We start from the raw sequence: 14648 nt of genomic DNA on the forward strand, positions 1-14648 counted from the left end.
AAAAAAAAAAAAAAAAAAAAAAAAAAGAGTGCTTCCTCCCAGCCAGGCGGTGGTGGTGCACGCCTTTAGTCCCAGTGCTTGGGAGGCAGAAAAAAAAAAGTGCTTACTCTTTTTTGTTTGGTTGGTTTTTTGAAACAGAGTATTACACAGCCCTGACTGTCCTGAAACACATTATGTAGACCAGGCTGGCCTTGAACTCACCAAGATATGCTTGTCTTTGTCTCCTGAGTGCTGGGATTAAAAGCATATGCCACTACCAGCTGACAATTTACTGCTTTATAAGATATTAATTTTAGATCTAGTGTGGTGCTGCATATCTTTAATCCCAGTGCTCAGAGGCAGAGGCAGGTGAGTCTTGGAGTTTGAAGCCAGCCTCATCTATAGAGCAAGTTCCTGGACAGCCAGGGGTACACAGAGAAACCCTGTCTTGAGGGGAAAAAAAAAAATTTCATGTGGTTGGACGTTATGCTTGAAAGTATGTGCACCACAAGTCCTTGGAAGCCAGAACAGGAACTGGGCCTACAGACAGTTGTGAGCCACCTTGTGGGGATTCTCTGTAAGTTGCCAGTGCCCTTAACTGCTGATACATCTCTCCAGCCCTCAGCTTACTGCTTTTATAGAGAATGCGGATTTGGTCCCCAGCACCTACATGGGGGCTCACAGCCACCTATAACTCTAGGCCCAGGGGATCTGATGCTTTCTACTGACTTCCAAGGCAGTGCATGCATACGGGATACATAAACCCATACAGGCAAAACCATACAAATTATAAATAACATTTTTTTCCCCTGCTATAGTGTTTCTCTGTGTAGTCCTGACCTGGAACTCACTCTGTAGACTAGGCTGACCTGCAATTCAGAGATTTTCCTGTCTCTGCCTCCTGAGTGCTGGAATTAAAGGTATGTGCCACCATGCCTGGCCCATAAATTGTCATAAAGAAAGAGGGAATACGGACAATATTCACAGTATCACTGATAGGACCTTTACATTGACCCTGCCCAGGACTCCCTCTTTGACTCTACCAGCACTGGTACCATTTTCACCAGTTGCCACACTGTCTACCAGCTCAGTGTTCTTGGTGGTCCTTCTATGAGAACTCTTTCTGTCTCTGATGCTCACTCTTAAATATCAACCTGATGAGATTAAGAATCACCATTGGTAGTAAGGCAGTGATGGCACTCACTTTTGATCCCAGCACTGGGGAGGCAGAGGTGGGTGGATCTCTGAGTTTGAGGGCAGCCTGGTCTACAGAGCAAGTTCCAGGATAGCCAGGAATACATAGAAGAAAAAAAGAAAAGAAAAGAAAAAAATTAACTGAAGAAGGATCACTCGACATTAATGTAGGTGGTGCCATCCCCTGGGCTGAATAAAAAGGGAAAAGGGGTCTGGGCACAGGCATTGACCTGTCTGTTTCCAGATTCTGGGTGTCACACGGGCAGGAGCTCATGTTGCCATAACTTCCTGTTGTGATGGATCACGCCACCAAACTGCGAGCCAAATAAACTCCTTTTTCCTCATGTTGCTCTTGTTAAGTGTTTTATCACAGCATTGAGAAATGTCACTAATGTACCCTCTGTGCCCTCTTGTGCACCCCTCAGGCCTCAGGAAAGCTGCCACCTATGGAGGCTTTCCTGAACCCAGTCTCTTGCCACGGTCCCTTCACAGGGTCTGCAGTCCTCTCGGTTTCCCTGCTGGACTGTAGGCTCCGTGAGAGCAAAGGACTGTTTACATTTTTTTTTTTTTTTTTTTTTTTTTTTTTTTTTTTTTTTTTTTTTTTTTTTTTTTTGGTTTTTTGAGACAAAGTTTCTGTCCTGGCTGTCCTGGAACTCACACGGTAGACCAGGCTGACCTCGAACTCAGAAATCTGCCTGCCTTTGCCTCCCAAGTGCTGGGATTAAAGGCGTGTGCCACCACTGCCCGGCTCCTTTGTTAAAGTATTATAGAACAGGCCCTCTCCATATAGTTCATCGTGTTACTGTGGGGCTATAACTTGAATTTTTTTCAAATCCTACTTTTAATGATGGTCCTCAAATGCTTTAAACCTCTCTTTTAGCCCACCACCCACCAGAGGCAGAGGAAAAGAAAGGCTAAGGGGGAAGTGGACCTGTTTAGAAAGGGCTCTTTGGAGCAACTCCTGTGTGTGTTGACTGGAAAGCAGCAGTTCAGTTCACAGGTTAGCAGCTTGATCCATTCGCAGACATGTCATGGGTACAGCAGCAGTCTAGTTCAGCAGAGTTGGGATAGCAAATGCGAAGCAGCAGTAGTGACACTATCTAGCAGAGACAGCTGGGCTTCAGCCTCAGCTCAGGTCAGCAGGAGGGACCAGGGCCAACAGAAAGGCCAGAAGACGTTCTCAGCTTCACCTCTCTCAGGGAAGCAAAGATCAGTGAAGACACAAGACCAACAAACAACGCACAGCTAGCTCTATAAGCAAGCCAAGCTCAGCCTCTGTCACTGTCCCTATGAATCCTATTGAATCCTATGTATACCCTCCAAACATCTTCCCTGGGTCTTGCCTCAGCGCGTGCATCCGTCTCAGCTGACAGCACTCTGCCAATCAGCCGGAGGAAGTGGCAAGAAACTGCAGCACACCGCCAGAATTTTTTTGGTGTGTTTCTCTCTATGGAGTCCCAGCAAATGGAGCTCAACTACCCAATGTAAGGCAGACCGATACATGTGTGTCGTTAGTGAAGAATTCTTCATCCTGTCGCCTTTCACGTGCTTGCCTTAGCAGAATATCCTTTCTCCTGTGTCTGCTTCAGCTAAAGCATGTATTTGCCCCAGCAAAACACCATCTAAACGACTTTCCAAAGAACCCTCAAGTTTCCACTTCATGGGGTTGGTTAGAGTACTGGAAGCAAGTTCGCTAGCCCTCCAATAATAACAGGAATAGATGTTTCTATTAAGATGGTCAGTACTTTAAAAAAAAAAAAAAAAAAAAAAGCCGGGCAGTGGTGGCGCACACCTTTTTAATCCCAGCACTTTGGAGGCAGAGGCAGGTAGATTTCTGAGTTCGAGTTCAGCCTGGTCTAGTGAGTTCCAGGACAGCCAGGGCTACACAGAGAAACCCTGTCTTGGAAAGAAAAAAAAAAAAAAGATGATCAGCACTAGTTGGGCAGTGGTGGTGGTACATACCTTCAATCCCAGGGAGAGGCAAGTGGATCTCTGTGGGTTTAAGGTCAGCCTGGTCTATAGAGAGAATTTCCAAGATAGTCAAGGCTGCACAAAGAAACCCTGTCTCAAAAAGCCAAAACAAACAAACAAACCAAATGGCTGTACTGAGATCTCACAGCCACAGGGTAATCCTGTAACAGAGAAATTACAAAAAGGGAAGATGCTCTGTCCAGTGTCACTTGTCCTCTTGCCCATACCTGCTTGGGGTTCCAGACAAAATGAAGAAATCTAAGGGGAAGATGAAGATTGGGATGGAGGTGGCAAGTTTTTATTTTTATTTTTTCTCATTGTTCTTTAGGGTCCCCATATCTTCTGCTCAAGGTAACATGTGCCTGCAGCGTTGGCTGCAGTAGCAGTAGATACCAGGTCAGGGATTGGCTAGAATCTGAGGGTGGCCTAGGGGTCCAGGAGCACAGAGGCCCTAGGTGCAGACTTCTGACCTGAGGGGTTGCCACGCCTTCCTGCAAACCCCACCTCAGATCTCAGGAGGCCAGACTTGATGCAAGGCTTCCTGCTTTGTATGCTATCGGGGCTGGCGAGGTCATAGTGCGGTTGTTGGATGTTCCAGGAAATGTGTGCAACCATAGGCAGCCTGCCCGTCTGGACACCTGTGATAAGACCCTGAGCCAGCCTTGGCAGTTTAGATGGTTATCAGGACCAGCAATTGCAGTAGAAGTGTTTCTTGAACTGACTGAAAACAACCCCAGGGTGACACATCTGTTTGTCCTAGGGGAAAACAGAATCCATTTTAGAGGTGTGAAGAGAAAATTGAGGGGAGCTAGTGAGCCCCAAGCTATAGTCCCACTCCCCACTTAGTCACTTGGGGACCATGAGACTGGTATACCTCAGTTTCCTCATTTATCAACATACCGATTCCCTTCTGCTGGGGCTTTTAACTAATTTGATGTTGTAGACATTTGCTAAGCCTTAAAGAAACCTAGGATCAAAACAAGCAAACACAAAACTGAGTGTAGTGGTGCACACTTTTAATCCCAGCACTAGATAGGCAGAGGCAGGTAGATCTCTGAATTGAAAGTCAGCCTGGTCTACAGAGTGAGCTCCAAGACAGCCAGGGCTACACAGAGAAACCCTGTCTCAAAAAACAAAACAATAAAAACCAGAACAAAAAGAAAGAGAGCAAAACCCTCCAATCCTGTGATTCCTTTCTGTTTCCTATTCACCTTCCTCAAGCTCTGAAGAACCTCTCTCTACTTTTCAGGTCTCTGTGTCTCTACTCTCAACCTGTCCTCACCGCATGAAGGGTATGTCCTCCCCCTGAATGGTCTCAGCTCATGGCCTCCAAATAGAATCCAGTTATGTGCCAATCAAATCTTTCCAAAAGGCCTCCCACTGTTGCTCTTGTCCTTGCACAGTCCCCCTTGGACCCTGTCCACTCTCGCTATCTTGCCCCTTCAGCTGCTCCATCTGTGTTAGCCTGTATTCTGAGTGCTAGCCCCCTACTGACTTGACATCTCATCTCAGAACCATACCAAACTCAGTATGCTAGCATTGAACTCATGCCATTTTCTTGCTCCATAAACCTACAATGAGCCTGCAAAAAAAATCTGCAGGGATCTCACAACTATTTCTAATGGGATCTGATGGGATCTGGTGTGTCTGAAGACAGCTACAGTGTACTCATACATAAGTACACGAATCTTTTAAGATCTTTTTTAAAAAAATTTTTAAAGATTGATTTACTTATTATATATAAGTACACGGTAGCTGTCTTCAGACACTCCCGAAAGAGGGAGTCAGATCCATTATGGGTGATGAACTCAGGACCTTCGGAAGAGCAGTTAGTGTGTGTCCTTAACTGCTGGTCCATCTCTCCTGGCCCCACAAATCTTAAAAAAGAAAAAAAAATCCTTGATACTGGATTACTTATTCATTAACAAAACAGGATGTCATGTAGTCGTCCATGCTGGTATCAAACTTCTGGTCCTCCTGTCTCTTCTTAAAGGATGGGGTTACAGGCAAGTGTTCATCGTGCTTGGTAAAACTGGATGCTATATAAAGAATATTATATTATAAACTTCTGTTTTGTTCAAAGCTCTGGAGCCTGGAAAGTCGGAGAGTACCAGCATCTGGACCTGATGTCTTTCGGCTTCAGCTCTGAAGGAGGAGCAAGCCTGTTATGGGGTCTCTTCCTCCCCTTAGAAAGTCACTAATGTCATCAAGGGGGCCTGGTTCCATTTAGTCCTAACTCGTCCATCTCCCAAAGGCCCTACCTTGATTATCATGACCAACTACCACCAACATGAGTTTTAGGTTTATGTTTCCAAAAACCAAACTTTTCCAGGACACAACTCAAACTACCCTAAATCCCACTGATTTTATACCTTAAGTAAAATCCACCCTGTACCACCAGCCAAGTCAAACACTATCATTGCTTGCCTGCAACAGTCCTTTATACTGGATCTTTCTGCCCCCATTTAATGGTCATAAAACTTTACAGAGTTCTCAGTGGCCAGAGAACCAGTGAGCTCATGTCAAGAGCTTGCTTAATAACCAATAACTTCCTTTTCTTGTTAAGACTAAAAAAGGTTTTTGTTTTATAGAGAGACTAGATTTCTCTCTATATAGCCCTGAGTGTCTTGGAACTCACTATTTATTTTTGTTTTGTTTTTGTTTTTCGAGACAGGGTTTCTCTGTATAGCCCTGGCTGCCCTGGAACTCACTCTGTAGACCAGGCTGGCCTCGAACTCAGAAATCCACCTGCCTCTGCCTCCCAAGGGCTGGGATTAAAGGCGTGCACCACCACTGCCCAGAACTCACTATTTAGATTGGGCTAGTTTTGAATTCACAGAGATCTGCATGCCTCTGCCTCCAGTGTCCTGGGACTAAAGGCATGCACCACCATACCTGGTGGTGCAGTCCAATAAATAGCCATTCGACCTCCAAGTGAACATCTAAACTCCAGCCTGAAGCCACTGTCTCTTCATTCCTCATCCATCTCTGTTTCAGCCTTTGGGCATTCTGTGACCTGCATGCTTCTTTTGTAGCTGGTGTGTGTGTGTGTTTTGAGACAGGGTTTTTCTGTGTAGCCCTGGCTGTCCTAGAACTAGTGATGTAGACCAAGCTGGCCTTGAACTCATAGAGATCTGTTTGCCTCTGCTTCCCGAGTGCTGGGATTAAAGGTATGCCTGGCTGCAGTAGCTGTTTTTGAGACAGGATCTTGCTGTGCTATAAGAAGGTTTCCCGGAGGGAAGTCTTGGTTCTTGTGCTCTTTGGAAAGACAAATTCAGGCAAGATATAGTAATCAATAATCAATTAATTAGATTAAGCAAGGAAGCTGAAGGACCTTATTCTTTATGTCTTATTTTCGGGAGCCTATTTGGGAGCCCTTCTAGAGCTAACGTCCTGAATAATATAGTCCAGGCTAGCCTCAAATTTGTAATCCCCCTGCCTCAGTCTCCTAAACTCTGGGATTACAGGTGAGAATTTCCACTCTTGCTTTGGGCACTGGCCAGTCATACCAAGTGGGCTGCACCTCCACATTTCCAACTAATACTACACTCCCATGTCACCGTCCATAAATTTCATTTCCGAGAATTTACAACTACTCAGAATTGCAGTCTTCTCCAATTCTAATGTCAGCTAGTTTGGCTCAGTGTGGCCTCCATTATAAGATCAGGCATTCAGTCACTCACTGCTCTTGTAAACTGAGTCATTCGCTTTCCCCTGCCCCCTCCTCGCAAAAGTGCTTTAAATAGGATCTCAGGATCCCCATCGAAAAGAATCCGGGAGAAAGCACACCCATAAAGACCCCTGGAAACAAGAAAGTCGAAGAAAAGTAGACTGAAGGTGCTTGGCATTCTTTCCGCAGGGGAGGGGTGGGAGCAAAAACTGCGCCTGCGCAAGGCTCCTCTGCTGCGCCTCCTCCGCTCCGCCGGGGGCGCTGTGGATAAGCGCCGTGGTAGTCGGAGCCGCTCTAGCCGCCCACCCGGTTACTCCGAGAGACTGGCGCGCCGCGGGGTCCTCCAAGATGGCGGCGCAGAGGAGGAGCCTGCTCCAGAGTGTGAGGAAACCGACCCGCTCTCCGGGCTGGGAGGGTTGGGAGCTCGGGTGTGTCCTCGGGTGCAGGAACTGTTGTCTTTAGATGGCAGAGTGTGCCCTCTCGCCCCAGAGGCCTTTGGGTGCTTGCAGCGCGCGAGACCCGCGACAGGCTGGAGCCTCGCCTGTTTTGCGCGTGCGCGTCGCAGGCCGGGCCGCTGGGGGTCAAGGGCGCCGGGGTCCTGCAGAGTGGGAGCGTCCTCGAGCCGGAAGGGGACGTGGCGCCGCCGAGCGGGCCATCCGGAGCGCGGACAGGACTGATAATAAATAGCCCTCCGCTTGTGTAAGGCGCGCTGTCTCTCTGGCATTGTGTGGACCGCCTTACATTCCTAAGCTTCGCAGCAGCGCTAAAGAATAGCTAAGTACTATGGGTTTACAGTAGGTTTTACAGATGAGAAAACCGAGGTCAGTCAGCTGGTGAGCGGCAGAGGCAGGATTAAAATGACTCAGTCTCATTCCAGAAATACCCCTAAGGTTTAGGCTCCTCAAAAAAAGTGATGGCTTTGGATTTTGCTTCTGCCTCCCAATTCACCGGGTTCCATTGAAGGTTTGTCTCCAGGCACCCCTACACGGTAATCTCGACCTCCACGGTTTGATGTAGTCTTCCTGTCCCTGCATCTTTTTCACACAATGTGCAGTTAGACATGTATGTTAGCACAGGGCACTGTTTGGATCTGCCAGGACGGACAGGGCGCTGCTCCCCTGGCCCCCCCTACCGTGGCACTCTGTAGGAGTTGTCTCTGGATATCTGTGTCTCCTGAACTCGAATGTCGACTCCTTGAAGACTGGGGCCTCTTAGTGTGTTGGCTTCACTACCTCCCACCCTTGCTTGCTAGGTGCTTGGTCAGTGTCTGTAACAGGACGAGGAAATTGGTCGGGAACCCGGCCTTGGCTTTTCAAATTTGAGGGAGGAAGTAGCTTGCCTACCCCTAGGGGGTGTGAATCGTGAGAAGTGGAGGAAGAGAGGGATGACCTTCCCTTCACTATTGTGTGCCTGCTCAGGCCTTTTGTAAAACCCTGGGATTAGAGAGAGGTCTGGCTCTCCTTTGTAAGGTCCCAGAGGGCAAAGCCCTTGTATAAATGTCTCCATTGTAGAAAGCATCTGAGGAACACTGATATGATTGTGACCTTGAGAGAAAGAGGGGCTGGGAAAAAATAGCTACTGATGGGGACTGAGTTGTCTTACTGACAAGAGAAAGGTCAACCGGGTCAAGAGTCTTCTGTCTCCTTGCTGTGATGGAGCTCAAAGAATACCAGTTAGGGTAGAATGTAGACTTTTCCAGCACACAGACAGTGTGCTCTCTGTATGCTGGTGGACTTTTAAAAGGGGAAGGGAGGATTGCTTTTAACTCATAGTGTCTTGATGCTAGGGAAGGAGCAGGCAGAGGTAACTGTATAAGGCTCCTTACATCCTCAGGATGGCAGGACATCCCTACTCAGAGGAATCCTGGTGTCCTGGCCAGGCAGGGTTGCAGGACTTGCTGGCCCATCCTTTGTCCTGAGTCTGGTGAAAGCAGTTCCAGTATCTGTGTTCTGCAGATGACCTGGAAAGCTGCTGGTCTGGGCCTTCTGGGAAGCTGAATCAGCAGGGTGCCCATTCTCACTGTGCTGTCAGTGCAGCTTGGGACAGGAACCTCTGCCCTAGCTACCTAGCACTGTGGCTAAGGCATAGTACGTGTGGACTTCCGTAGGAACCCTGGACAGGCAGCAGAGAACCACAGAGGCTTCTGAGGACGTTAAGTCTCAAACCCTGGGACAGAGAGCTGAGGTACCAGTTTAACATATCAGAGTGAACCTGGCTGCTCCCAGTATCCCTCAGCCTCTACCCAGAACTCTAGCCCAGGGGGCTGGGTTGCTTTTTCTGTATAATTCAAGCATGTTGGTTACCCACTTTTTTTGTACCTTTGCCATTTTGGCTGCTGTATCTGGTTCCCCTGCTCTCTCCCTTCTCTTCACCCCCCCCACCCTTCCCTCCCACCATGGCTTAGGACCTCATCTACTCTGGATTCTCATAGATGTCTCTGACTTTGACTCTGCTCTCCCAGTTCTATACAGTAAGAACCTTTCTCCCCTACCACACCCATACCTAGGAGCAGTCATGTCCGTTCCTTTTTAATTTTTTTTCATTCACTCAAGACAGGAAGGACACCCAAGGGGAATACAAATTTAAATATGCATGTGAAGGGTCTGCACAACCTACGTGTCAGATAGAACTAGTGTTATAGGTCTGTGTGTTGACAGTGAAGGGCTGTGGGATAGGCTGGTAATGGGCTCATGTGGGTCTTGAAAGAGCATCCTTGGGCCAGTTGGTAGTGGCTGGAAGAAAGGTGTTCTAAGGGATTTTACCCACCATCTCTAGTTAGTGTACTTTAAAAGAGTTTGGTTTGGGGGATTTTGAATTTGAGGACTTCCTGTGTGGTTTAATTTAATTTTAAAAAATTCCATATACATGAGCATTTTGCCTGGGTGCATGCCTAGTGCCTGCGGAGGACAGAAGAAGGTACCAGATTCGCTGGACCTGAAGTTAGACAGTTGTAAGCTGTAAGGTTCTGGCAATTGAACTTGGGTCTTCTGGAACAGAAGTAAATGCTCCCAGCTACTAAGTCATCTCTCTGGTGCTGAATTTGTGTGGTTGTTGTTTTGAGACAAAGTCTCACTATGTAACACTGGCTGACCTCCAGCTCACTATATAGCCTTGAACTCAGAGATCTGTTTCTGAATGCTGGGATTCAAGGCATGCACCACTACATTCAACTAAGAAAAGTGGTTTTAAAGAAAATCTTAGAACAGTGGTTCTCTGCCTTCCTAGTGTTGTAACCCTTTAATACAGTTCTTCATGTTGTGACTCCCAGCCACATAATTATCTCATTGCTACTTTATAACTAATTTTACTACTTGTTGTGAATTGTAATGTAAACATCTAACATGTAGGATATCTGATAAAGAACTCTTGTGACCTCCAAAAGGGTCTAGACCCACAGGTTGAGAACCACTGCTTTAGAAGAACCCAGTCCTAGAAGCCTGAAAAAAGCCAGTGAGTCTCATTCAGATTTACCCCACCGTTTCCCCAGTCCAGAAGCCCTGGCAGGAGAACTGATACTATTAAATGAACTGCCACAATGTCTCCAATTGTAGATTGGTAACAGTCAGCTGTGGGGGCTCTGCAAACCCCAGGGTGACCAGAGTAATGTCTGAGTGTCCACAGGAGGCAAGAAGGAAATCTGGGTCAACAGGATTCCGTAGCTGGTGTTGGGTCAAACTACTAGAACCTGACTCAGAACAGTTTACTTTAGACATATGTAAGTACAGTAGGGCTTTGGAAAGAAGCTTCCCCGTGAAGGTTATCACAGTAATGCTTAAGGAGTGGCTGCCTCAAAACTCTCTTGCAAAATCCATAAGGATGGATTCTATTGACTGAGAAATGTGCTCAGGATGAAGGTCTAGGGAGGTGGAGTCTGGGGTAAACACAACAGTCTGGGGAATCCAGCTGTGGTCTGGCCCTACAGACAGCACAGGTCACCAGGCCATTAACTATATCCATTCCCAGCTTTCTGGGCAACAACAGGTATGCGGCCCTTCTGTTGAAGAGACAACCCTGTGTGTTCAACATTCCTGGTTTCCCTCATGCTTCTCAGTGAGCACAAGGACCTGGTGCCCTCTACACCTCAACCACAAACTTCTGTCGATAGTGCCGTTGTGAGTGAGCCAGCCCCTTGAGTGACCCTCCTGTGGTAGGCACTGTGCTGGAGCTGGGGGACACATCTTCATGAAACCTATATTCTAGTGGAGAAGTCAAATGCTAAACAGCAAGTGCAGATTATGTATAATTTAATAATATCTAATGAACCCTAAGGTCCAGAAACAGGATGGCATGGGCTGTTTTCAACAGGGTGGTAGGGGATAATATCTCAACATTTAGTGAGACTGAGGTAGGAATATGGGAAAGGATAGAGTATTTGAGAGCCTGGCATTTTCAGGAGTCCCCAAGGAGGCCGATGTGGTTGGAACACCTTGGGGAAGTGATAGCCATGGTCTGGGGCAATGTTGGCTTAGTGACTGCTGGGACAGCCTTCGGATTCTGCCAGCAACACTAAGCTTCTGAACGCTTTGACCAGGGGTCTGACGACATCTGATTTTTGGCTAGAGTAGTGAGAGTGAAAGCCTGGGGCCTGCTGAACATCTGGCCTGAGTGAGAGGACACTGGCTGATAATAAAGTAGGTAGGAAATATCAGTATGACTGTACTTTGAACACAGAGGGAGTGTGATTTGCTGGTGAATGGAGTTGCTTGTGAGCTGTGTGACTGGGGCAGAAGAGCCCAGGACTCCAAGGTTCTCTCTCAGCATTGTGCCATACTTGGTTGGATTAAGAAGCCCTGGAAAAGGAATGCCTTCTGAGGCAGAGAGAACCAAGTGTTTGGATCGTAGCCAGGTGGTGGTGGCGCATTCCTTTCATCTCAGCACTTGGGAGGCAGAATCAGGCAGATCTTTGAGAGTTCAAGGCCAGCCTGGTCTACAGAGTGAGTTCCAGGACAGATAGAGAGCTACACAGAGAAACTTTGTCTCAAGCAAACAAACAAACAAAAGGAGAAGCAGTTTGGTTTGTTACTGTGACTGTAATACCTGCTACTCAGGAGGCTGAATAGGAGGGATCACTTGAATCCAGGAATCTGAGGCCAACCTTGGCAACATAGTAAGATGATATCCCTAAAAATATAAAAAAACAAATTTTAAAAAAGAAAAGAATGTCAACCTGAAATCAGTTTTAGACAGATTTGTCCTGAGAAATTAAATGTACGAAGTCACAGGTGCTAACTATGTATTTTTTCCTAGTGTACCTCAAAATAAGAAAGTACAGGACTGCTCTCAGCTGGTCGTTTGCCTAGTACACGTGAAGTCCTACGTTTGATTCCCAGCACCTCATAAAGCTGAGCGTGATGACACAGTCTTCTAATTCTGGTGCTTGGGAAGCTGGGCAAGAGGGCAGGTGCTTGAATTAGACTGTGCGAGACCTTGTCTCTAAACAAATTTGCCCACTGGAAAAAAAACGTATATTCAGAACACACACACACACACACACACACACACACACCCCTCCAGGGCTGATGATAAGGCTTAGTGGAGGAGTATGTGCCCAGTGTGCCCAGTGTGCACAAGCCCTCAAGTCCCATCCCCAGCAGAAAAGAACAAAGTACACTTGGCCGCACCTGAGCTGTTTACCAGCCATTCACCAGCCTGGGAGTGAGGCCCAGCTGCTGTGCTGATCTATAAAGACCATCCCGCAGTCATTAGGAGCCTTGTGAGCGTCCGTCTTGGAGTCTGACAGCAGCAGAGAGAGCATTTGATGGAGGCTCTGGAGGGCAGTGGGAGCCTGGAGTGAGCTGGCCTCAGAGAAGTGGGTCATACAAGAAGCTTATTGGAGAGAAGAAACTGCTGTCCCTCACCCTAAGCCATCTTCCCAGGGCCATTGTTCCCCCTTCCAAGCTTCCTTTTGCTCTCTGTGGCAATGGATTGCTTTCACCACAGAAACACTCAGCCTTTTCATACCATAATTTGATATTCAAGCTGTGGCCTGAACAGGGAACAGGGCTTTGTCCACTTGTCTGCCCGAGGTTTTGAGATGAGTCGGGTGGGAACTATTACTGCAGACCTTGATTTTGATAAGAGTCCATGAGAATGTGAGGGACTCATGTGTAAATAAACAAGCACAGGTGTTTGTGAAGCTTCCGAGGCCACACACACACACACACACACACACACACACAAACAAGGGTCACTCTAGCTTTTCAAAGCACAGCAGGACTCCCTCTCAAGACTGGCAGGAATTAGGGCCTTTGATGTGGCCTCTCAGCACACTTTGTGTTTAATTTTAGGAACTGTTCTTTTGAATGAGGGAGGAATCATGGTTCCTGTGCTTACTGTGTGTGCTCTCTCTGTGTGTGTGTGTGTGTGTGTGTGTGTTTTGCTCTGTGCTGAGGGCTTGGAGTGTGAGACGCCCCCTTTTCAGCTTCCCCAGGGCTAGCACCCCATGAGCTCTTGGCCCGGCATTTGGAGACGTGGGAGAAAGTATGCATCAGTTAGAGCATGGGTGGAGGAGTGGGTGGTTTGTGTGAGTAGCAAATATGTGACCTTTCCAAAATTGTTCAGCAGTGTGGAGGAAGGATGAGGCTTGGCAGACATGCTGATAGAGTCCTCTGTGGATGATTCTTGTGGATAGTCCCTGGCAAAATAGGAGAGGAATAGAACACGCTCAAAGCTCATTCAGCCACGACATAGCAAGAATGCTTTTGAGTGGGTCAGGAAAGTCAGGGAGAATCAAATCTTCCTGGCTCTTGGCGTTGGCTGGCCACTTGCTGAGGCCTTGTATCTGAGGCACAAGGCTGCTGGGCCTCCTGTTGAAGGAGCACCCAGCATATAGGAAAACTACCCAATTGTCACAGGGCCTAGGGCACTGTTAGGATATCAGTGTATTATATGTGCTTAGGTTTCAATTGCTGTGAAACACTGTGACCAAAAAAACAAGTTGGGGAGGAAAGGGTTTATTTGGCTTGCACTTCCATATTGCTGTTCATCACTGGAGGAAGGCAGGACAGGAAACCAAGCAGGGTAGAAACCTGGAGGCAGGAGCTGATGCAAAGGCTATGGAGGAGTGCTGCTTCCTGGCTTGCTTGCTTTCCCTGGCTTGCTCAGCCTACTTGCTTGAACCCAGGACCACCAGTCCAGGGATGGCACTATTCACAATGGGCTGGGCCCTTCTCCATTGATCACCAATTGAGAAGATGCCTTACAGTTGGATCTCTGTTGCCTGACCCGTGCTCCTTCCTTTCTGATAACTCTAATCTGTGACAAGTTGACACAAAACCCAGCCAGTACACCTGAGGAATACAGCTTTCAAGTAGTGAACCATTTGACAGTACAAGACTTAAAGTATGACACTGGCCAGAGATGACATGAGTAGTGACCTGAGAGCAGAATGCCTAGTATTCATGCTGAAGCCACTGGAAGTAGGCTGAGACCTTATGCAGTGTTCTCCTGGAGCCCGTGTCTCTATTATGTGGGTTGGGATGTGTTGGAGGAGCAACATAGGAATGGCTGCCGTTGGGAAGGCTTTTTGGTTTTCAGTTCCCTTCAGACCTGGGATGTGGTCATGAAAGGGCTTAATTTGGTCTGTATTCTCAATACTCTTATGACATTTGCTCTTCTCTGATTGTTTGTTTGTTGGTTTGTTTGTTTGTTTTTTGAGACAGTATTTCTCTGTGTAACAGTCCTGGCTATTGTAGAACTAGCTCTATAGACCAGGCTGGCTTCCAATTCACAGAGACTGGCCTACCCAGGCCTCCCGAGTGCTGGGATTAAATTCCTGTGCCACCACAGCCAGCAAGTGTTCTTTCTCTTTTTCTTTTTCTTCTTTTTTTTTTTT

The 14648-nt window shown here is 47.3% G+C and overlaps 1 protein-coding gene across 1 annotated transcript in view; it reads left to right on the forward strand.

Annotated features, from left to right (window-relative positions):
• Positions 1-7068: 7068 nt before the first annotated feature.
• The window catches only part of Tab1 (TGF-beta activated kinase 1 (MAP3K7) binding protein 1), a 29608-nt gene continuing 22028 nt past the window's right edge, over positions 7069-14648 (forward strand). The window contains exon 1 of the mRNA XM_031349686.1: positions 7069-7195. Coding sequence (XP_031205546.1) covers positions 7163-7195 — 33 coding nt within the window. The 5' untranslated portion in view covers positions 7069-7162. The remainder of the gene's footprint in view (positions 7196-14648) is intronic.

This window comes from Mastomys coucha, unplaced genomic scaffold (assembly GCF_008632895.1).
Source record: "Mastomys coucha isolate ucsf_1 unplaced genomic scaffold, UCSF_Mcou_1 pScaffold11, whole genome shotgun sequence".
Lineage (NCBI taxonomy): Eukaryota > Metazoa > Chordata > Mammalia > Rodentia > Muridae > Mastomys > Mastomys coucha.